This window comes from Suncus etruscus, chromosome 15, assembly GCF_024139225.1.
Source record: "Suncus etruscus isolate mSunEtr1 chromosome 15, mSunEtr1.pri.cur, whole genome shotgun sequence".
Lineage (NCBI taxonomy): Eukaryota > Metazoa > Chordata > Mammalia > Eulipotyphla > Soricidae > Suncus > Suncus etruscus.
In genome coordinates, this window is record NC_064862.1 from 68,973,992 (window position 1) to 68,998,183 (window position 24,192).

At 45.2% G+C, this 24,192-nt stretch overlaps 1 protein-coding gene across 1 annotated transcript in view; it reads right to left on the minus strand.

Annotated features, from left to right (window-relative positions):
- GALNT17 (polypeptide N-acetylgalactosaminyltransferase 17) overlaps positions 1–23,270 on the minus strand; it is a 421,732-nt gene extending 398,462 nt beyond the window's left edge. Inside the window, exon 1 of the mRNA XM_049789513.1 lies at positions 22,906–23,270. Within this exon, the coding sequence (XP_049645470.1) occupies positions 22,906–23,143 (238 nt within the window). The 5' untranslated portion in view covers positions 23,144–23,270. The remainder of the gene's footprint in view (positions 1–22,905) is intronic.
- Between the last annotated feature and the right edge of the window lie 922 nt (positions 23,271–24,192).

Here is a 24,192-nt window from a genome sequence, read left to right on the forward strand (position 1 = left end):
GCAGCACTCAGGGGTAACTCCTGGCTCTACGCTCAGAAATCACTCCTGGCAAACTCAGGGGACCATATAAGATGTCGGGATTTGAACCACCATCCTTTTGCATGCAAGGCAAACACCTTACCTCCATGCTATCTCTTCGGCCTTGATAACATAGTTTTTAAGGGAAAATTTTGACAAATTTTATAAAGTTAGCCAAGGCATATATATGTAAAGGCAAAAGAAAAATAGAAAGCAAAATCTCCCAAAACATACCATATCCATATCTTTTCTCTGGGGATGTTCTGATTTTTGAGACAAACAAAATTAATACTGAAGAGAAAGGAGAGACAGTACTGGGACTAAGGCACTTCCTTCCATACAATCGCTCTGGTACCACCAGAAGTGATCTGTGAACAGACCCAGAAGTAAGCCCTGACTGAGCAAAGCCAAGTGTGACCCAAAGCAACCAAACAAGAAAAATCCACAATTAATATATTTTGGAGCCAGGGAGACAACTCAATGATTAGAGAAATGGTCTTTGCATGCAGGAGGCATGGATTCCATCTCCAATACCATCAGATGTGATCCCAAACCAGAAAAATTAAGAAAGGGAAGGGAAGGAAATGGGAAGAAAAGGCAAAGAAAAGGAAGGGAAAGAAAAGGAAAACAAAGAAAAGAAAAGAAAAGAAAAGAAGACATAAGAAAAGAAGAAAGACAGTCTTGAACATGGTTATTGGGGGTTCAATCCCCAGCACTGAAGATGGTCCCCCAAGCACTACCAGAAATGATCCCTGGTGTTATCCAAACCCCCACTGCCCAAAATAGAAGATAATCCAGTTTGTGGATATAATAATAATAATAATAATAATAATAATGATAATAATAATAATAATAGCAGCAGAGCTTATTTGAAAAGGAAAAGAAAGGGGGAATATAATCAAATAGTTAATAAAAAAGCTAAGAATGACTCAAGTACAAATATAACATTAGGACACAATAGAAGTTGCAATAACATTACTGCTTTTTGTGTATTTAACAATTTATAGCACAATAAAGGAGGTTCTTGACTATGGGAAAGGCAGCATTACTCAAACAATGGTGCTGAAATAGCTAAAGTAAGTAAATAGGATCAAGCTCAAACCTCAGACTCAGGTATAATTCCCATGCATAATTCCAATGTATATTTTAGTTACATACTCAAAATTTAAATTTTATAAAGCAGTTGAAATATGTGGGTTTATTTTCAAATATTGAGTGAGAAAACTTTGATAAAATTAAATACTTTATGAATGTAAAATTTATACACATTTTTGGAAGGTAGTCCAAAAAATTATCAATGCAAAATGGTAAGCATCGAATTTGGAAAGCAAACTTCAAAGTAATAAATATTGAAGACAGATAATTTCTTCATGACATAAAAAATGCATGCAAACTGAGAATTGAATTAATCAACAGATAAATTCTGTTTTTAACAGATAAATCAAAACTTAAAATTTTACAAAAATGCAAATGCAAGTAATGTTTGGAAAAATATTCAACCTCACTCCCAATCACAAAATTGCAAGCTCAAACAAGAAGCAATTGTTGATCAAATTAGCAAGGTTTTTAGCAAGTATAATATCATTCATTATGAAAAACAAAAAAGCAGTACAAGGACTTTTGCACATTGTTGGTGAGATTGTTAAGTGGAAACAAACCTAACAGACCACAGATTCACAAAATACATCAACAGCCATTAAAATCTCATATCTTTTGGCTTATTAATTCTATACCTAACACTATTTCTATTTGATACTAGGTATAAAATCCTATCTATAAAGATCTTCATCACCATGCATGTCTAATACAAATGGGAAAGTAGTCGATGGTGAAGTGAAAAAAAAGAATATCTGTTAAAATAATCTATCAAGATAATTCACAATTAAAACTGATATTTGGAAGGTGCTTAATAAAATGGGAAGTACTTATATCAGACTCTTTAGAAAATGCACAAGATACAAGCTTCACAAGGATGATTTTAAAGATATATAATGGTTTGCTGAAAAATAGGAAGCAAAGGTTGTTATTTGAATGCTACAGACCACAATCATTTTATACTCTTATTCTGTCTTTTTCTGGTTTCTCCTATTTGTCAGAGAGAATAGGTTCATGTTGAATAGCCAATGTTCCCTTGATGGGGCCCCTGGCTGACCCTCCATCATCTCTGCTGAGCTGCAGGAAGCCCAAACCTAGGCTCTGCAGCCTGGCAAGCTCAGCTCTTGGGAGCCTACTCTAGAGTCCGCTGAATACCTGCCAACAGTGAGCTCTTCCCAACCTTCATGCCAGCAGTGCTTGTTACTGTAATTACGTAATTCTAATAAATTACCAAAATTGCTGACCTTATGCCTGAAAAAAGAAAGAGGTTACGGTGGCAGAGTGAGCCAAGTAGAAAGCTGTAGACAGACTCCCCAAAAACTAGAAACAGGAAATAATGCACATAGAAGGAAAGCTGACCCAAGAACTCTACCAGGTTCAGAAAACTTCCTATCAATTAGATTTATGCAGATTCCAATTCTGCCTCTTGGTGTCGGCATATTCCACTGATCCTGTCACCCTTTGGAACTCTGAGATGAGTGCTCAGACACTAAAGACACATTTGTGCTAAGCATGAGGAGGACTTGCAGAGATGAAGAAGAGGAGGCAACCAAAGGGCTGGCTGTCCCAGCCAGGGTTAGGGAGAGCAACAGGGCAAAGGGCAGCCCAGAACTCTCTAAGTAGAAACCTGGACTCTGAGCCCTCAGGAGTGAATGAGCCAAGCATGGGGTAGGGGACAATGAAGCAGTGAGAGACAGCACTAGGCAGTCTGGGAGTGGACATTTGGGGAGCCATTAGTACATGAGGACGAGGTGAAGGTTTTGGTTTGTAAAACTAGACGATTGACCCTACAAGAGGAGGATTTGAGGACATAAAGGGGAAGCAAGCTTTGCATTAAAAGGTAAAAAAAAAAAAATTGTGCTCACAACACAGAGAATGAAATCTATTCACCGAGCTCCAACTTACCCAACAAAAGACATCCCAGATGGCAAGAGATGGAGGCCTGGGGCAAGCAAAACAGTCGGTATCACTGCAGTGATCACAGAAGGCACTGCCAGCCCCCAGGAGTTGCCAACTGCCAGGGCCCCCAAAGCACAAGCCACCATTGAGGGAGGGGAGTTCTTGTGTATTATAGTTCCTTTGTGTTGTCTCTAACTTTTGTACTGTGCAACATACTGAATTCTCCAAGTTCTTCACCTGCAAGGCATGTGCTTACCACTGAGTCACATATCAGGCCCAAAGTGATCAGTGATGAAGGGCTTTTAGATTTGGGGGCCACAACAAGGATCACTCCTGGAAGTGTCTGGGAAATCCTGCAGAACTGAGGATCAAACCTGGGCTTCTGCAGGCAAAGCAAGCACATGAGCTTTCTCCTCACTGTGAAGGTTAATTTTAAAATTAATAATGTTGTAAAGTTTTAAAATTGGGGGATGGGGCTGGAGAGATAGCATGGAGGTAAGGCGTTTGCCTTGCATCCAGAAGGTCAGTGGTTCAAATCCCGGCATCCCATATGGTCCCCTGAGCCTGCCAGGAGCAATTTCTGAACATAGAGCTAGAAGTAACCCCTGAGCGCTGCCAAGTGTGACCCTTCCAAAAATAAAAAATAAAAAATAAAATAAAATAAAATTGGGGGATTGTGGCAAGATGGAGACAGTATAGTAGGTAAGGCAATGTTCAGATCATTACTCAGCACCCCATATGGTCCTGAGTCCTCCTAGGAGTTATTCCTGAACAAAGAATACTGAAGTAATCCCTGAGCACCATTAAGTGTGGCCAAAAATAAATAAATAAACAAAACAAAACAAAACAAAATGAATCTACTAGAAGCTGGGAATGTATCAGATATTGCACATAAATAAAATCATCTAATTCTCCAACATCTCTATGGTAATAAGTTACAGGTGCAGATAATGAAATGGGGTGACAGATGCTGTCCTAGAAGCAGTTGACAGGGATATTTGAAAGCTTTTGCCACAAGGCAAGAGCTGGAATTTACTTCACACAGACGCTCAGCTGCTTAGCAAACCATGCACTGGCTCTTTGTTTGGTTTTATTTTGTTTGGGGGCCACACCAGATAGTGTGTTCAGGGCTTACTTCTGACTTAGGGATCACTCCTGGCTGGGGGAATCATATAAGGTGCTGGGGGTCAAACCTGGATCCACCTAGTGCAAAGCAAGCACCCTACACACTGTGCTATCCCTCTGTTCCTGCACTGAACCTTTGAGGACTCAGGATTCCCATTTGGTATCCTCTCAGGCAAAGTGTGCACCTCTGTAGCTTCTGGCACCTGGTGCTATCAAACAACCTTCCCCAAGTTGGTCTGCAGCCCAGACAGACATAGGCACCACTGAGTCTGAGGCTTGGGCATTGTGTATGCCCAAATGAAGATCAAAATAGCAATGCCCTCATACTGACAGAGGTAGGACATTCATTTGTCTCCTAGAAAGAGACCTTGAGAGTCAAGACCCCTCTGTTTCTGAAATCAGAGGCACTGAGTGAAGAATGCTTGGGAAAATACAGTGTATTCTAGGTTGTCAGTTTGAATTCCCAGTAGACTCCCCAGGTGTCCTTCTCTACTGTCTCTTAAGAGAAGCTTTCTCGTGTGGGAGTACTTGAGTCTGAGCAGGCCTGATGGGGTGAGGGTGTCTCAGACAAGGCAAGCCTGGTCAGGGTGAGAGTATTTGAGACTAGACAGGACCCTAGTAACCCATGGGAATAGGCAGCACCCATAAAGCCCTCAAATGCTTTCTTTGAACATAACTTTGAACACAGTGGTCCTGTGTTCAAGTGGGACTAAGAAAAGGACCTGAAATTCGTGCCCAACCTCACCTGCTCTGCAGTATGTAGCTGTATCAACAGTCTGTCAGAGACCTGAAGCCAGGACATGAAGAAGACCACTTTTACATCCACAGAGTACCTTAGATACATGATGCGTGAAACATGCTGCTGTTACATTTATCACTGTCACACGGTTATCTTCCTCCTCATATTACTGACATCAGGAATCTCTAGTTCTTCTAATGCAGAGAAAAACAATTACCTTTTTAAGTAGAAAGGATTGGCTTGATGGTGTTCCAGTTCTTTATTTGGTAACCAAATGAATGGCTTAAAGTCTTCACCTTAGGGCCAGAGACATTCCAGTGGGTTAGGTGCCTGTCTTGCAAGTAGCCAAACTGGTTTCAAGCACCACAGAATGTCCTCAAGCGCTGCCAGGAATGATCCTAGAGCACAGTGCCAGGAGTAAGGACTGAATACTGCTGGATATGGCCCAAAGAAAATGACAAACAAACAAACAAACAAACAAAAAACACCTAGCTCCTTAATTTCACTGCAGTCTGGGCTAGGACAGCTGGCGCAATCTGCCACCTGTCACTAGCTGGAACCCAAAGGCAGTGGACTGAAGCTCCCTCTCATGTCTAGCACCTGCAGCAGGGAGCTGGAACAGCTGAGATTGCTTGGAAATCTACCTTCTTTCTCTCTTTTTTCCTTCCCAGCTTTCCTCTCCCTCTGCACCAGGGCAAGGGGTGGTGGTTCTCCAGCAGGTGGTTTCATGGGGGGAGTAATACTTCAGTATCCAGAGAGAGCCTGAGAGAAACACATTCCCTTGCAGCTTCGGTGCCAGGAACATCATTTCCACTGAATTTTCTCCACTCAAAGCAAGCCACCAAGGCCAGCCCATAATAATAAGTAGTAGAAGAATCCAATTGCATCTTTTGCAAGAAATGGCATCCAGAAATTGACAGATTTTTTTCTGCCTCACCTAGAAAATCATTTCTATTACTTTAGATGGAACTTACTAGATGGAACTTATTTTAGATGGAACTTATTATAGCTGCCAAACAATGCAAATATACCCAGTCCTGATTACCTATAGTTACATGAAAATGTACTCCTGTGTTCTGGTGCATCACAATCCAGAACTTATACCTGCTTTAGACGTGTCTAGATTCCTTGGATAACCCAGAATCACAGGGAAGTAAGTGCCTCTTCTGAGGCAAATGGCACGTCTAGCACACTGGTATTAGCAATATCATTCACTTACTCACTACAGGCTCACCTGAGGTTTTATCAACACCATCTCTCCCACGGTCTTGATCATGCTTCCAAGAGCTGCTGCTGTTCCCCCAATGGGTAATCTGGGGCTCATCTGCACTCTGAAGTTGGCCCAAACTCCATGCTTTGGCTTGGCTTAGTCAAGTTTAAAGACATTTGAAATTCCATCAGACTAAAAAGCAGTCTTCTGCCATGGCCAGCTGCCCTGGACAACAGCCGACGAAGAGATGGCCTGGTTGCTGGGCCAGGCTGCATGCTGGAACTCAGTGCTCAACTGCTCTGTGCTGAAGGCCAGGCTTTCGGAATCTCACCTCCGAGGGCCCCCATGCATTTCACTTCACTGACAGTGCACAGCAAATACTTAGTCCCTTCAAACCTGGTCACCTTTTTGTGGGGCTGTGGCTTTCAGGAGGGTGCTAGGGGTCCTAGTAGCAGCTCAAAGGGAGAAGCCCAAGCCTTATATGTATAAGGCCCTGGGTTTGACTCCTGGCACCAACTGGCCCAATAATCAAACCTATAGAGCCAGGTTGAGTGTTAGCTGAATATCACTCTGAGTGGTCCTCCTGCTTAGTAGATCCCCAAAAAGAAGGAACTGGAACCCTCATTAATTAGCAATATTTGGGAGTTTTACCAGTATAGGAAGATGAGAGTGAAGATGCTGGGGTATTCAGAAGAGTCTCATTAGACAAGCTTCTGAGGAACAAAAAAAGACTTTAGTTCAATCCTCCCATTTGTAATCACTGCTTATTTTGTTTATTACCCCAAAATGCGTTGTACAAGTAAGCACAGCCCAAGGGTCCTTATATCTTCCTGAGTGTTCACCTTAAGTTAAATGAAAGAATAAAAACAACTCTTAAAAAGAAACTTCATGATATCTGTGTATTTTAATATTAAATCCAGCCTTTTCTTCAAACCTCCTGGAAACAGTTCAATTGCAGGAAGATGGATATACAGGAGGAAAAAAAAAACTGAAGTGGATTTTAGAACAACTTGGCAAATTAGCCAAGTTTTTAACATCATTAAAGAGCTCTTAAATATTCTTTCCTGAACTCCATTTTTATCTTGGAATGCATTTCAGTAATTGCTCTAAAGAAAATTGTGGAACTTTGGCACAAACATAAATGTTTGCATGATTTAAAATGCAGTGGCAGCAAAGATCATGATTTTTTTAATTGCTAATTCTTAAGCTAACCTTTTCAGTGTGTCTCATCTTGAAAAATGCCAGCTACTATCAGCAGAAGCTATAATAAAGACAATGCATATATTATTTAGTTGTTTGTAATTGCAAACAACTTAGCTATATTTCAATACTTATTCCTGAGCTCCAACATGGAGCATAAGTAGAAAATGATTATAATCATTCCATCATTCTCTAAATATAACAGGGGGGACACTAAAAAACAAGACTTTTTTTTTAAAGTCACAAGCAGTCAGAGAAACTGGTTGAGAAGGAGATGCCCTTTAATCTGACTTTACCCTGAAGCCTTCATTTGGCAAAATTACAACTATAAGGACAGAGACCGAGAGAAGACTAGCCTGCCACTTCTGAAGACTAGAGTTCTAAATCTGCGTCCTTGGATTATTCAGAATAATTGGTATGAGGTGGTGTAGCAGATTAGCTCTAGGCTCTCAATGGCTTTACAGAGTGATATCAATGGATGGGGACATCCAGAAGGAGCAGGGCAAGATGGGGCTTGGTCCCAAATGTTCATTCAAGATTTGAGGGGCCTTACAACTTGTTCTACCAAGAGGTGAACTTAAAGCCACAACTGAAAGAAACAAACTAGAGACATGAAAGATGCTATAGAAATTCTTGTGAACCAGGCCTGACTAAGGAAAACTTCACTTCCTCCCATCTGGCACTGCCCAATTCTGCCCCAAGGCCTAGCCTGAGTGCAGAGGGGCTGATAATATGTTCTATACCTATGAGCACTATGATAAAAATAGGTTCGGCTCTGTCACCCTCCTCAGAGACAACAGAGGCACCTGGCACCCGCCTGGTGCCATCTAAACCATAAAAATGATGTGACTCTTTCTTTTTAGGAACCCCATAAAGATTTACATTGCACATTTAATTTCAAGTTGCATTTATTATTATTATATAATGCATTTTTTTATTTATTTATAGTTATTATTCATTTATGTTGCACATTTAAACGTTGCATATTTAGATGCAATAGCTCAAAGCTCTGACTTGGAATGAAAAGATCATACCAGAATCAAAAGATTCTTCTGAACACACGAGTAAGTTATCTACAATAGCAGCTGAACCACACACACACTTTAAGGACCTCGGCCCTCAGCTAAATAGTGAGACTGCAAGGTTTACAAATCCAGAGAAACATGGTGTCCCATGATTGTACTGGATCTTGCCCAATTGAAGCCACCAAAATGCCAATAAAATAGATAGTGGTCGGCAGGGAGGTGTAGAGGGCAGAAGCCAAGAACAAAGCTTGCCTGAGGCCTGCTGAGAGTTGTCCAATGAAGAAGAAATTAACAATGTGCACTTGTCAGCACTCTTGTTGTGGTAATTTCCTTGCAAATATAAGCAAAGCCTTTTAATTAACTTAATATCAATTTCACTTTTCTCACATTTTGTTCTAATTATGGGCTGGATTTAAAGCTCACACAGCATAATTTAGAGCCCTAGAATTAACAGCTTTACAACTTTACACACTAGTAACTGCTAACGCTGAGGGAAGCACGGTTCAGTGCCTCCAAGCTGTCACTCCACCCCCCTCCAGTCCCTCTGCCATCCCTGAACTAACCACCAGTCTGATGAGGACCAGGAATCAGGAGTGCCTGCATCACACAAGATACCCAAAAAAAGGCAGCTACTGAGGCATCAGCTTCAATCTTAGCCTATCCATGAGAGGCAATGGACTAGGAATGACTAGGCACTCAGCTAGACCCACACTCTTCTTGAAATGCTCCTACCCACATCCCTGAATGTAGAAAGTATCTTATCTTAATAAACCCAGTGGCACTTGCTAACATTTCAAGTCACTGGTGGGCAACAGGGAGCTTTGAAAAAAAAAAAAAGGTTTATTACAAATTATTACAAAAATTAATCAAGGAAATTTCAAGTAGAATTGTAATTGGTAAGATCTATAAATTAAGCGCTCACACTCTTTTATCATTAATCAACAATTTCTCCAAATGAGAAATGAGATGTTATTCTAGCAGGAAGAGCAAGATTACATTCCTACAGGAGGAAGGAAAAGTTGCCTTTGGTCCAGCAACAAGTTCAGCCAATGGAAATGCTGTAGCTCAGTCAATAAGAAATTGTCCTCACCTAAATTCTATTTTCCTCCAATGAATTTTCATTTTTCTCTTGCAGATGTCCTACCCTCTTTTCTATAAAAATCCTCCCATCCTGTATTCCCCCTGCAAATGTCTCTCTAGCTGGAGGAGATGCTGCTTCATCCATGAATAATTTGATTAGCCTATTAGATCTTCACATTCAATAATTTAAATTCCATTTTAAAGTTACTCACAAGCTCTGGGCATTACATGACATATCTAGGGTCACAGTTAGGTCTGTGGAAGAGAGAGAAAACATAAAGAATTAAAGTTCTGCCTTTATTTGATGAGGAAGGGAAGTGAAGATTGAGCTCCTTAAAGACAGAACAGTAGAAATTAATGCATGGAAGCAGCCACATCATTGGGCAGCCAGGCATCAAGGTTACCCAGGGCTTTTAAAGATGGGGGTTCCATGGGCTCTTTATCTATTGGGTATCTGGAAATATGATTGAGATGTTTATGAAATGGATACCTTGGCAATCATAAGTTTAATGTCAGGGACTTAACTTTACAATTTTTTAATTGTAATGGTTAATTACACAGCAGTGTCACTGGACAACTTATTTATTTGTTTCATGTCTAAGTTGATATAAAAATACAAGTAGTTTGGTATGGCCTTAAGTATTAGAGGCTCAATAAAAATACCACATAAGGTAAATTATAGCCTATGCATGTATGTACCATTTTTTTGTATTGCATAGAATCTAAGATACCTTCAACCATAAGAAATACCATCTCTGTGTACCCATAAGGAGAAAATATGCTACCAATTAAACTGACATGTCACTGATCAGAAAAATAAATCTGTATTTCAGAGCTATAAAAATATGCATCTTAGTGGGCTGGATAGTATAGGAATTTAGGTGATTGCCTTGCATATTGCAAATTGTGGTTCAATCCTGGCACTACATATGGTCTCTTGAGCAATACCAGGAATGAGTTCTGAGCTCAGAGCCAGGAGTATGTCCTAACTAGGCACAGCTGGGTGTGGTCCAAGTACCCTAGTCCTCAAATGTACATCTTAACACTAACAAAATATGTGATATGTGATATGTGTTCAAAATACATTTTTTTCAACCTTAGAATGTCTTCAAATCCAAGTTAACCAGAATTGCCAAAATATTTGAGTATTCTCGTTAATTGCATTTCTATTTAGCAAAGTGTACTGCTTCACTTTAATGTTAGTCAATAATGTTTATGGGGCATTAAGTGGGCAGCTGACATTGTAGATTCCCCATGCCACTGCTATGCCTTCTTTTCTCTTTGTTTCCATCATAGTTACCTTCTTGGAAAAGCAGCTACTCTCTTGAAGATTGGTCAGGAGACTTTTCTGAATCATTTATGAGAGATTTCCTGGTACAATTCTGGAAAAGATTTTCTATTCTGATAAAACTATATGAGTAACAAATATCAAAAGACCATGTGTGTGGAATATAGAAAAATTTAACTTGTGAGAAAATAAACCAGTAGTCACCCAAGATTGGGTCTGGGAAGGGAAAAGATGATGGAATGTGGTAAGAGGTCAAAGGTACAAGCTTTCAGTTATAAGATAAATAAGTTCTGAGAATTTTACATGACACCCGGTAACTATAGTTAATCTTATCATACTATTATTTGTAAGAGGTTAAGAAAATAAGCTTTATAGACCTCAGGTGACTAGATACCATTCATCCAGCCTTGAACCCTGGATCCCAGACATAGAAACAGCACAGTTCTTCACAACAGCTGCAAGAAACAAATCCCAGCCGAGACAGCCTTAATACTGTGGGGTCACCAACAAGGGCCAGCTCTAACATGATATCCTGACAACGAGGAAAATGTGAACAACTTGACCTTAGAGCAGATTAGCCTACCTTACCAGCCAACGACAAGACAAAACCAGAAGACTTGTCACCCTTTGATAGGTCCAAAAGCCAAGATCGCGATTTATAGATGACTGGCTGCTAGAACCATGACCAGACTGTATATATCTTGGGACCAATAAAAAAGCCCTAGTTTAGGGTTTGAACTATGACCTGCACAATAATTATGATCCCCAGTTCCAAAGGTCTGGCAGAGACAATTGTAACGGAATGGGGCTTCTGGAAGCACAAAGAAAGACGCTATCCTAGGTGCCATCCTAGGTTCAACACAAAGACCAAGATCTCCAACCACAGAAGATGGATTAAAATGACACTGAGGGAACAGAACCTCTAGAACCACAAAGACTGACTTCATCATAAGTCCCACCTCAGGATACGTGCAGATACTGAGACCTCTAGACACAGAGGTCTGACTGTATCACCCAGGACAGGGCAGAAGTCTTCCACACACCACAAAAGCACCACTGGGAGAGTAAATGATCCTGAACAGAGTCTATAGTTGATCCCATGACAATATACTCCAAGGATGGAGAAACCCCATAGTTCTTAGGCCAAGTGAATTCCTCTTCGAATGACCCCAATATTTACTGTGCCAGGGCAGGAGGGAAAAAACAAAAATACAAAAAGCACAAAACCTCGGTTATTTTTTTATATATTATTTTTTATCTTCATTTATTATTATTATTATTTTTATTTACCTATCTATCTTTGGTAGATTTCTCTGTTTGGGTGTGATTATTGAAATTGTTGTCCCCAGTTATACTTATTTTTTTCTCTTCCTTTCTTTTCTTTCTTTATGTGCTATGCCATGTTTCTTATTTCAAGACCATGGCGTTTTTTGTTTTGATTTGTTTTTGTTTATTTCTTTTTGTTTTTGTTTTTGTTTGTCTGTTTTTCTTTGTTTTGTTTTTGTGTGTTTGTTTGTTTGTTTGTGGTGCTAATCGATATAGCTGGAATCCTCACTGGATATTTGACACTTCTTTTGGTACTGGTGGAGTGTTTCACCTTCTTTATCTCCTTCATCTCTCAAAGCATTGATGAGAGCCCCTAGAAGGATTCCGCCCATTTTCGGCGTATTAGACTCTTACCCCAGCTTATTACTTTTCTCTTTTTCAAACAAAACCATGCATCTTGAACTGGCTAGTCCTGCCTCCAGTTAGAGGGGGAAATAAGGGAGGCATCAAGATCAAACAGGTGCAAGACTACTAAGTAGTAGGTCAGATACAGAGGGGACCACATATCCTAGCCGCCCTGGGGGTGAGGGAAGAGGAAATGGGAGGGAGGACAAAAATGGAGGTATAGGGAAGACAATCTGGTGATGGGAATCCCCCTTGATTTTATGTAAATATGTACCTAAAATAATATTGTCAACAATATGTAAGCCATGATGATCAAAATAAAAATTATATTTAAAAAAAATAAACATCCTAAAATGAAAAAAAAAGAAAAGAAAAGAAGCTTTAAAAGTTCTTAGTACAGGAAGAAAACATAGGCAATGAAATGATAGTACAGCAGGTAGGTTGCTTACCCTGTATATGGCAAACCCAGGTTTGATTCTCATTACCCCATATGGTGGCCCAAGCCCTGCCAGAAGTGATCCTAAGCTCAGAACTAGGAGTAAGTCCTGAGTAAGGCTGTGTATGGCACCAAAAAAATTTAAAGAAAATAATAAAAACTATAGCAAGGCAAAGTGATGGAAGCAAATAGACTTGCTATGATGATCATTTTGTAACATATGTAAATTTCAAATCTTTATATTGCACATCTGGGGCCCGGAGAGGTAGCACAGCGGCGTTTGCCTTGCAAGCAGCCGATCCAGGACCAGAGGTGGTTGGTTCGAATCCTGGTGTCCCATATGGTCCCCCGTGCCTGCCAGGAGCTATTTCTGAGCAGACAGCCAGGAGTAACCTCTGAGCAAAGCCGGGTGTGGCCCAAAAAACAAACAAAAAAAAATATTGCACATCTGAAATTAATATAATGTTATATGTCAGTTATACTTCAATTTAAAAAGCAGAAGTGGATGTGACCAGTCATAAATTACTTTCACCCTTGTTGTACAAAGATGCAATGATTGTGACTACATTAGCAGTCATCTTGAAGGAAAGGTAAAAGGAAAGGTCTAAGAGATATTACAGAGGTTAAGGCATTTGCTTTACATGTGGCTACATCACTGTGACCCTGATTCAAATCCCCAGCACCATATCTGGTCCCTGGAGTACAGCCATGGGCAACTCCTGAACACTAAGCACTAAACAGTGCTGGACCCTGAGAACTGCCAGAGTAGAATGAGTTAAGATGGCATGAGTTAAGATGAAGCTGAACAGATATTATTTAACCACTACTCTTGACATGGTAAGAGAAAACAAGTTACTTGTTAATGAAATAATTCCAAAGTGACTTGGAGAGGGATTTTTCTCAATGAATAAAATTTTGCAAATGATTAGGTCTAATCAAGTCCACAATTACAAAGCAAGACAGAGATGAAAAGGGGCTAGTAAAAAAGTAAACTCAAGGAAAATAGTATAAGCATCTATCAGAAGGGATGAAGGAAGGCCAGAAGGATAATACAGTGGTAAGATATCGGCCTTACATGCAGCCAACACAACGGTCCCCAGTTCAAATCCCAGCATCCTTTATAGTCCCCTGAGTCTGCCAGAAGAAACTTATGAGCACAGAGCCAGGAGTAACCCGAGCACCTCCGAGTGTGACCCAAAAGCTAAAAAAAAGAAGAGATAAGAAGGGACAATGAGTCCAGGGAAGGGCTCAGGAATGGGGGGGCTGGTTTCTGGAGTGCTGGCGAGGAAAAGCGCTCTGACTAGAGTGTCATTCACAGCAGAGTGAAATCACTCTATCTAAGTCAAGTCTCTAGACAAGTGATAAAGTTCAGTCCCTGAAAAAAAACAACACAAGCCCAGTCTATTGTCCTGAGCCTGAATTCAGATCTTCTTTACAGAAGCAGCTAAGCTCCAGCACACCACGCGTGACCACAGAAACCCCTCGGCACACAGGAATCACACAATTAGCCATTGTGTGCTAGCAAGGATGTGAGGGGCTGGTGTGGAACCTCACTCCCTATTAACTGTCAGCAAGCTCATGGAAAGGAGGGGGTTGGATTAGGCGCTGTAATGATGGCAGCGGTTATTACTCATGCATGGCAGGGCTGAGTGAGGCAGTTAGCAACGACAGGGACATCATTAAAAGGGGAAACTTCTCTATCAGTGGCTAAGCCGATTGCTGTCCACGCATCAAGGCAGCCTGAAGCTGCAGAGACAGAGGCCTTGCAGCTGACAGATCGTACAGTGTGAAAACTGTTGGGGCATCAAGAAGGGAGGCAGGCTGGGAGCCTCCTGCTAAAAGGGGCAACTGACTTGCTTCTTCAGGGCTCCTGCCCCATGGATCTGAGGCAGCCCTGCAGATCTGAAACCTGGAACTTCTGGGGTTCATCTGCTCTGAGAAGAAAGTTCCTACCTCACTGAGCCACGCACCTCAGTTGAGCCCAGAAGGAACAAGAACACACCTGGGAGTGCTAAAAGGCAGGACCATGGAGCCTTACTATCCAGCTTCACGGCCTGGGCATTCGTGCCTACACTGGCAGCTGGAGTGAGCTAGCTTTGAGCTTACAAAGACACTGGGAGCAGGGATGGGGTTGGGACAGAATGACTGCTTCCCCACCCCACCCCTTAACCAGGCTCCCAGAGACTTTCCACAGCCCACCTTTTCTCTTTGTCTCAAGAGATGGGGGGACAGCAAGGAATATCTCCCACCAGGTGCTGGCAAGCTAAGGGCCTGCTATGATGGCAGAGCAGGAGCACTCATGGGACCTTTCTTCAGAAATTGCCAATAAAGAACTAGGCGGTCACTAGCCAACACAGAGGCCACAGAGCCACAGAGGTGAGGACTGAGGCAGAGCCTACAGGAGAATTCCTGAAGGTGCTAATCCAGGTAAAAATGCAAGGCTGGAGTTTCCAAAAACTGAGCAGATGGGGGAGATGAAGGGGTGGGGGGAGTTGTGGGAAAGAGGTAGGTGGTGAGCTTCCAATGAAGTCAGCAGCAAGCGGCAGGCACACTGGGGCCATTTCCTTAGGCCTCAGGATTTGGCAAAGGAGGGTCTATAACAGGAACGTCTGTAACACTGAAGGAGAGAGTCAAGATCTCAGGCCCATGAGCCACCCACAGCTGAATTGTAACCCTCACAGTGAACCCCAATGCCAGTCCCTCTGTCACCATGGGATGATTCCCTCGCTGAGGGTTCCCTGCCTTCCCAGAGGAAATTTCCAACTTTCTGGGACTGGAATCCAGATGGTTCTCCCAGCATTGAGCTACTGAGGTCCCACACAGCTGTCCCCAGAGTGTTGGGCTCCAATGGTCAAAAGACTCCATCCAGTGTCTGTGAGTTATTTCTCAGTTCCCTTGATTCTGCCACTCCTGACATTCTGGGCTTCTCTGGGGCATCTGGAGCAGCTTCCCAGCTGGATCTCAATGTCAGGGTGAGAGCGTCTTCCCAAGACATCTTCCCAAGAAGGAAGCTCTTAAATCATCCCTGAGCACACACAGCAGCAGCCAGTTCTTCTCTGGACCTTGGAATTGCTCTTTAAAATTGTCAATTTAAACACACAGAAGAGGTGGAAGAAGGAAAGAGAAGGAAGTGGGCACTTGGAAGAAGGGAACACATGTGAACTCTAAGGGTCCTTGAAAGCTGAACAAAATGAGCCTCTTTTCTTCTCAGAGCATAACTACTGCACTCAGCCACAAAGCTGCTGATACATCCATTCCAGAAAATTCCAGAAGCATTCGCTCAGTATCCCAAACCAGGCTGTTCTCAGAAGCAAGAGACTGCTGGATTGCAGGCAGAACCAGGTTCTTCAATCTAAGCCTTGTGTCAGGCCTCATGGCTTCTGGCTGACCATGACCCTTTCCCAGCAGAAGAGAATCACCCTAAGTCTCCCCATGCCTGTGCTGGTGAGAGTGACAGAAGCCAATAGTATCTCACAGCCTTTCCCCCCAGGCTCACTGTTCTGGTGCAGCAGGCAATCTCAGAGGCACCTGTCTCCATTTGAGGGCTTCCCCATTTCCCCAGCTCTGTCTACCAGCCTGTCCACAAAGGACAATCCTGATTTGGCAACAGCAAAGGTCAGGGGGTTGGATTTCTGCCTTGAGAATGTCACTGACTATGTCTCCCTGAGAAGGGCAGGCACAGCTGCCCACTGGCTGGTACCTGCATGCCTGGCCAGCACCAATGAGCATGCAGCCAAGGCTGTACCAGGGATGGGGGGGAGTGCTTCTCCCACTGGACCAGAGACTTCTCTGAGCTGACAGGAGGGAATCTTGGTACCCGCCTCTAACCCCGCTGAAGGCTGCTGTGACCAAGAGATTTCCAATGCTCAGCTACCTCTTTATTGGAACAATAAGAGGTTGTGTTTTGTTTATTTGTGGGACACACTCAGCATTGCCTGGCACTTAATTTTGCCTCTGAGTTTAGGGATCGCTCTTGGCTAGCTCAGGTGACCATGTGGGATGCTAGATATAGAACCTAGGTCTGCTGTGTGCAAAGCAAGTCTCATCCCCATGGTACTACGGATCCCCTCTGATTAGAGGTTATAATATGGCCACATGCCCTTGCTCTCTGGTTCACCCCACCCATAGGAAATACCAGTGCTACCCTGATATGTGACATACAACCAGGCAGGACACTGGGCATAGCCTCAGCCACCTCTGGTATCTGAGACCGTTCACAATACCAGTCCTCACTCACTAACTCTTATGCCCCACAAACCTAAGAATATGTCCTGGGTACCAGATGGGGTGCCCTGCCCAGGAGACAAGGAAAGTGCTGGCTTTTCTGCAGCTCCACTTCCAGCCTCGGCTGCTTGCATGGCTGAGGCAGAACTTTAACTGGGTAACTTTGATTTCTTTTCATTCCCACCATTTTTCAATTTCTTCAAGCAACTCTGCTTCTCCTTTATATCCTCCTGAAATCTAAATTTGGATTCTAACCTGAATCGATCACATTTCCGCTTATGGCAGCATTACCCTGAGCACGAGATGAAGCTGGGGGTGGGGGGAACACAGGGTCCACTACACAGTGCCACAGCAGGAATGAGCCACAAGCCAGAGATGGGGCCTGCATCAGATAAATAAAGCATGATTCCCCCCCCCCCTCCACACACACACACCCTACAGAAGACTGTGGCCGGGGAACATTGCCAGGAACTCAGGAACCCTAGTTTTGCACTTCTCTGGCATGTCATCTCAGCTAGTCACATCGAACCTGTTTCTCAGGTCTAAAAAGAGATACAAGTCACTTTCTCAGAAGGTCATTTCTACCCAGAAGTCACAAGAATTCTAAGGAATTTGTGCCCCTGGTTTCACTTGCCTAATGCTGGGACAAGCCATAATGTTCTAAGGGAGTTGAACAAGCATTATTTAATTTTGTATAGCTACTTTAAATTTGCTTTTTTTTTTTTTTTTAAGAAGATGGGGATGGTGAATGGGACATTCTCAGCAGTATTTAGGCTTACACCTGGCTAAACTTTCTACAGAAACATCAAGCCAATTGTGTGTGTGTGTGTGCATGTGCATGTGTGTGCGTGTGTGTGCGTGCGCGCACCCTCCATGCTATAAAACCACACATTAAAGAAAGCCTTAAAATTCAGTCCCTAATGTGGACAGCTGCCTTCCCTCTAAGCTCCTTCATCCAGACCAAGAAGTGGCAGGACAGTGGTGGAGTGGCACAGGCACAAGGTGGAGACAAGATGGCACAAGAATGATGGTGAAGATAGAGCTTCCTCTCAGGCAGCCTGACCAGCAAAGTCTTTCTATCTCCCAAGCTGTTATCCCTCCCCAAAGCTAAATGCTAATCTTACCTGATGGTTAGACCAGCCCATAGGTGGGCAAGGTCTGAGGTTGGTCATTAAGCCCTGGGGGAGAAGTGAAGGATAGAGTAATTCAGCAAGAGATTGAGCAAGAAGCTGCAGGAGAAGGAGACTGGATGAAAAGGGCAGAGATAGGATAGATGCAGGGCAGCTGATGGAAGCTGCTTAAAAGGTTAGCTTAGAAGCCATGTAAGATACACATATAGTAGTAAGAACCTTGTAATAAAGCTTCATGTCTCCTGACTTCTACTGACTGCTTGTAGGACATTTCTTCATCGTTATCCTGAACCCTCAGACCCACCAGGCCAAAGAAGCTGCAGGCTTTGGCCTGGTTGAGAAAGGCCTCACCACAATCTATCCACCATCATCCAACCTTCTAGGACTCTTATAATTTAATTAATTCTATACCAGCCACATCCATTAACCCATTTTGAACTGTTAATTTTGGACCCTCTCTAACTCCTACTGTGTCCTTTGAAATTAGTGGCCAACCAGATAGAAGAACCAATTGTGCAACTGTAACAGTTATATGTAAGGCATGAAAGCACATGTTGAGAAGCATGGAGGTCATATTTAAAAGTTAAAAATGTACCGTTTTTCTTTTTTTTTGGTTTTTGGGCCATATCTGGCAGTGCTCAGAAATCGCTCCTGGCAGACTCAGGGACTATATGAGATGCCAGGGATCAAACCCAGATTGGAAAAGTACAAGGCAAATGCCCTGCCCATTGTACTATCACTTCAGACCCAATTCTTACAAATGCCCCAGTCAGATCTGGGCTCCAGTGTACAGCCCTAAGTGCTAACTAAGAGCCACTCCATAGCCACCTGAAGCAGGAAGAGCTCAAATCACATGCTTGGTGCAAGCCCCTTCCCAGGTCCTGATCCAGAGCCAAGCCACTTAGGATAGAATGAATGTAGAAAAGAAGCAAAGCACATACACTACAGCAGCCCACATACTTAAAGTCTGGGGCAAAAACTTGGGGATAGTAATTCTATGGAAGCTATAAGGTGCTCCTGCCAGGCAGCTCGTGTGACCAAGGTGACTATCAGTCCTACAGTGACCTGGACTCCTCAAGATAGGGGAATCACTGCAAGCTTCAGGGTCCGCAATGCCACCATCTGCAGAAATTTAGTGCTGAAAGACCAGAGGCAGGGTCCTGGGTTCAAGTCCCACTGCACCTGACTGGGCTCCACCAGGTGGGCCTGCGGGGAGGAAGAGCAAGGCAGAGACATGAGAGAGACAAGCTGACACCAGGCCAGAACTGGTAGCCCCAGTATCTGACCCACCCGCACTTGATTCTGCTCAAACTTAAATGCCCCAGTCCATGAACAATTCTGGAGAAAAGCTGTCGATGTTCCACATGGTGCAGAATCTGGTAGGTCCAAACACCATGGTGCCTCGTTCTCCTAGTCAAATAGCTATGGGAACACATGACCATGTATGTGGTCACACGACATCTCCAATGTTTACAGTACTGACAGTCTGGTAAGAGCACAGAGAATTAGATGGGGAAATGTCAAAGCCCACTGAGCTCAATTAGCAAAAACAATAGTACAGAAGGCTCAAATAGCACCTAACAGCTCAGCAAACAATATTTATAACACCATTATGAGATATATGTTGAACAAGCAATATAAAGCAAGTTGTTTTGTGCCTGCTAAAGGGGAATAACTTGGAACTTTGGTGGAGAAAAGGTCACGCTGGTGGTGGGATTCGTGCTGGAATATTGAAAACCTGAAATGACCATATAATGAACAAGTTTGTAAATCACAGTGTTTCAATAAACTTTCAATTTTTATTTATAATTGGTGGGTAAGTGGAGAGGCATGAGAATGCAGGAGGCATACCAGTTCATCTCCACCTTTTCAGCAGATTCAAAACATAAAATCTCTCCAACTACTCTTCACAAAGCAGGTGGACCAGGGTTGAATAAAGTGAGTAAGTCTGGGTTACCTCTCACTCGCCAACCCAGGGAGACCCCTCAGCACATCTCAGGGAAGCCATCAGCATGAGGAAAAGTAGTATATGAGGTTTGGGAACATTCAGGCCCTGCCCTCTGCCACTCTCTCCTAATGAGGCCAGTAAGTGGGACCCACTTTCTCCAAACAAGCACTTGCAAAAGCTAGTAGGGGTGAACAAAGGTCAGTGCTTCTCACCCTCTCCACACTCCTACCTGCTGCCCATGTCATTACAAACCACACTTGGCAGCTGGGACCAGAACATATGTAGACTTGCAACTTGCATTCCTGACTGCTACAGGCAAAGTCTCCCTATACCTGCCTTCTGACAGCAGTGTGAGGCCACACCCCCAGCCCCTGTCCCGCCCAGTTAGCACCAAGCACCAGCATGGCCCTCAGTCCCAGGAACTCACTTTTATGACAAGAAGGTACAAGGGAGAAGACTGGTCTGAGCCCCTGTATCAAGTGCCCTGCTTCTCCCAAGGCCATTCCTGGAAGTCTGTGGGTCCTTCCCAGCAGCTCCATGCCCCCAGAAAACCATATCCCGAACTCTAGGTCAAGCCTACAAATCTGTTCTCACAGGTTCCAGAAGACTTTGGCATCTGCCAAGGATAGCAGCACTCTGGGGGACAGAGAACCCCATTCTGGAATTGACTAGCTCAGGTTGGGTTCTTGGCTCTTCACAGATTTCTGGGGTCTGTCAGGAAGAGCACTAGCGCCCCTGGGAGCAGTACAGAAGGTTCTATGACTCGAGAAAAGTCATTCTCTCCCACGTGGAGCATTCTTTTCCAGCCATTTTTCTCACTAAACTCACATGTGCCTAAGCACTCCTGACACTGAGGGTGCAGGGGAAATGGGGATCGGCTCTGAGAAGGCCCTCATCCTTTGGGGGTAATCAGCTAGGGTGCAACACTTGGGGTGGGAGAAGTGCTCCTTTAGAACCCCATGGCCACACTGTCAAAAGGTCCCAGGTATAGCTTCTGCCAAGCCAGGTCTGTGCATCCCTGTGCACCTATTGAGTGAGAAGACCAAGGTGTCCTGAGGGGAGAGGAGAGAAACCCAGCCACATCCACAAGAACCCAGGTGACTAGTCTCGCTAGTGTCCTTCTTCTTTCAGCCAACATCCCAGTTCATCAGCTCGAGAACTGAGCTGAGCCCGCTCTTAAAGAAGGGGCCCTGGTCTAGAAGCTCTGCATAGTCTGTCATCAGCCCTGACTTTATGAAGGCACAGGAAGTATAAGCACTCTAGACCAGCATCTCTGTCTCTCTGTCTCTGTCTTTCAGTGTCTCTGTCTCTCTCTCTTTCCTCACTCTTGCCAGAGGAGCCAGAGCAGTGGCACAGGTGGTAGGGCATTTGCCTTACACATGCTAACCTAGAACTGACGAAGGTTCGATCCCTTGGCGTCCCATATGGTTTCCCAAGCCAGGGGGGAGTTCTAAGTGCATAGCCAGAAGTAACCCCTGAGTGTCACTGGGTGTGGCCCAAAAAACATAAAACAAAAACAAAAACAAAAAAGAAGTCATACCTGGCAGTGCTCAGGGCTTACTCTTAGTTCTGGGATTAACTCTTGGCAGGGTTCAAGATGTCAGTCATGTACGAGTAGCAAAGCTCATTCAACCAGCTGCACTCTCTTGAGTTTCTAGACCAGGGTTTCTCAGCCAAATCCCACATTACCTCCTGTGTTCCTCAAGGATATTCTAAGGAGGCCTAACTAGGGAGTGAGGGAAGCACGGCATAAGTCTAGGGGAAACCCCTGGTAGGACAGGTGGGTCAAAGAAAAAAGTTCAGAAAAGAGGTGCACTTTTATCCAATAGGCACCTTCAAACCCTATTTCCGTCCAGTGACCCCCTATATGATTTTCAGCTCTGACTCCTTTGGAGTGTTCTAAGGGAAGAAAGGCTGTTCTAGAGCATAGGTTCTATGGTTACAGGAGTTGAGCCCACCATGCACAGCTGCAGGCCACCGGACAGCTCAGGCCACCTTCCCAGATAGGTTTACTCCACTGACTTGTTGATTGTGGTGAAACTACGCACGTGTAATGTTCTTGCTGCAAGAATCCCACAGAACACTATTCTATGTGCATGATTACTTATATGCTTTGGAACTATAGGCCACATGAATAAGGCAATCAGAAGGGAGGTGTCCAACATGGAACTGCTCCAAAAACCATACTATGTCCGGTTCCCATCTTACTCACTCAGCTATGCGCCCAGATCACATTAAAGTCCCCTCTCCTGAAGCACTAAGGACATCGTCACTGGCACCCCTAGCCAGACTCCAGACTGAGAAACTGCTTCACCAGTCCATGCTGAACTTTTAACTGCCCTAGGCAACACCTGGCTGGAAACCCTGCGTATATTTTAATAGCAGCTCCAGGCATGCAGCGGTGAGGGGAGGATCTCATTACTCCTGGGCAGCCGCCTCAAAGCTCATTCAACCTCCTCCCAGAGGCTCCAGACCCCATTCCTGCCGTCACAGACAGCTGCCAACGTCCCCACCAAAACCCAACCTGTAACAGCTACCTGCTCCCACTCTGCTTCCCTCTAGTCCCATTTGGTCCCACGACTACACTTGAGCTGGAGTTGCCAGGCAATGCCTCCTGCGCACAACGACTATGACTGCCAGGATTAGAGCAAACTTAACTGCTGGGGCACAGGAAAACAGCCAGAGTTATTTCCATCAGCACCAGCCCCATGTCTGAAGCAAGAGAGAGCACGCTGGAACCAGGAGGGGTAGCTCCCCGGGCACAGCGCACAGGACCCCCAGAGCTTCCTCCCTCCCCTCTCACCCCCAAAACCGTACCATTCAGTTGCCTGTAGACGATGTCCTCCAGCAGCGAGAGGCGCTTCAGCACCGCATCCTGGATGGGGCTGGCGCTGTGCGCGCTGAGGTTGGCCGGCTCGGCGCGCGGCCGAATCTCGTGGAAGGTGTCTCCGCTGCGCACGGCGATGGGCCGGCACTTGGCCAGGAAGATCACGAAGCCGGCCACCGCAATCAAGTTCAACACCAGCAGCACTTTGACTCTTCGCAATGAAGCCATTAAACACGCCCGGCCGGCCCCAGCCCCGGACCCTGCGCCCCTCGGGCTCCTGCGAGATGCGGGGCAGCCGGGGGACAGTGCAAGCGAGCCTCACTCTCCCGACGACCGCGATTCGCGGGCGCCCTGAGATAGCGAGGAGGACGGACGGAGGAAGGGACGGTCCACGGAGCAAGAGATCGCCACCAGCGGTGCCCTCGGTCTGCACAAGTATTCCTCTGTCCAGGAGTGATGTTCCTCCAGGCGCCTGGGCTTGTAGGCGAAAGGCTGAGGCTGAGGGTCTCTGCTTTGGCCAGTGGCTCGCTGCTTGTTGGATCTTGGACCGCCGCCGGCTGGGCTTTGGGTGCAACGGACCTCTGAGACCCCGCGGGGCGAGCAGGCAGGTCGCCCCGGTGGTTGCTGCAGCGGGAGCTGCGCGCAGGTGCCCGGCTATGGGTTTGACAGTCGCCCCGCGCGCCACAGCGGGCCGTATAGCCACCACCCTGGTGGGCGGGCGGTCGTCGCGACACGCGCGCGGCCCGCGGTCGTTCAGCCCAGGGCCGTGTCCCGGGGGCGGGCGCCTTTGTTCCGCTCACCGACCCGCTCCATCACTCGGGGAGCTGGTGCCCAGCGCCCGCATCCTCGCGGCTCCCGCAGTCACGCTGAAGTCACAATTACTCCCAAAGTGGGGGTGAAGGGGGAGGCAGCCCTAACGGGCAGCCGAAGGGAGCAGAGTGCGTCGTTTGGCCCGCCCCTCGGCCAAGAGGGGGACACCCCACCCCGTGCCAAACTCACCAGCGCGCACAGCACCACCGCGGGCTCCCCAACACGTTCCAAGTCCCGACAGCACGCAGGGAGTGAGCCTCGGGGCCTGCGGGGAGCACTGACCTGGTTCCCCCGCGGGGGTGTGAGTGGGGGGGAGGCCGGCCCAGAGGAGGAGTCGGACCTCCAAAGTCCCAGCAGTTGTCTCTCTACCTCCCCGCCCCAAACGTCGCGGGGAGAGCCACGGGGAGGGACGCGCGCCGGCGCACCCTGCGCCCGGCTCGTCCCGCGCCTCCCCAGGAGCCAAACGC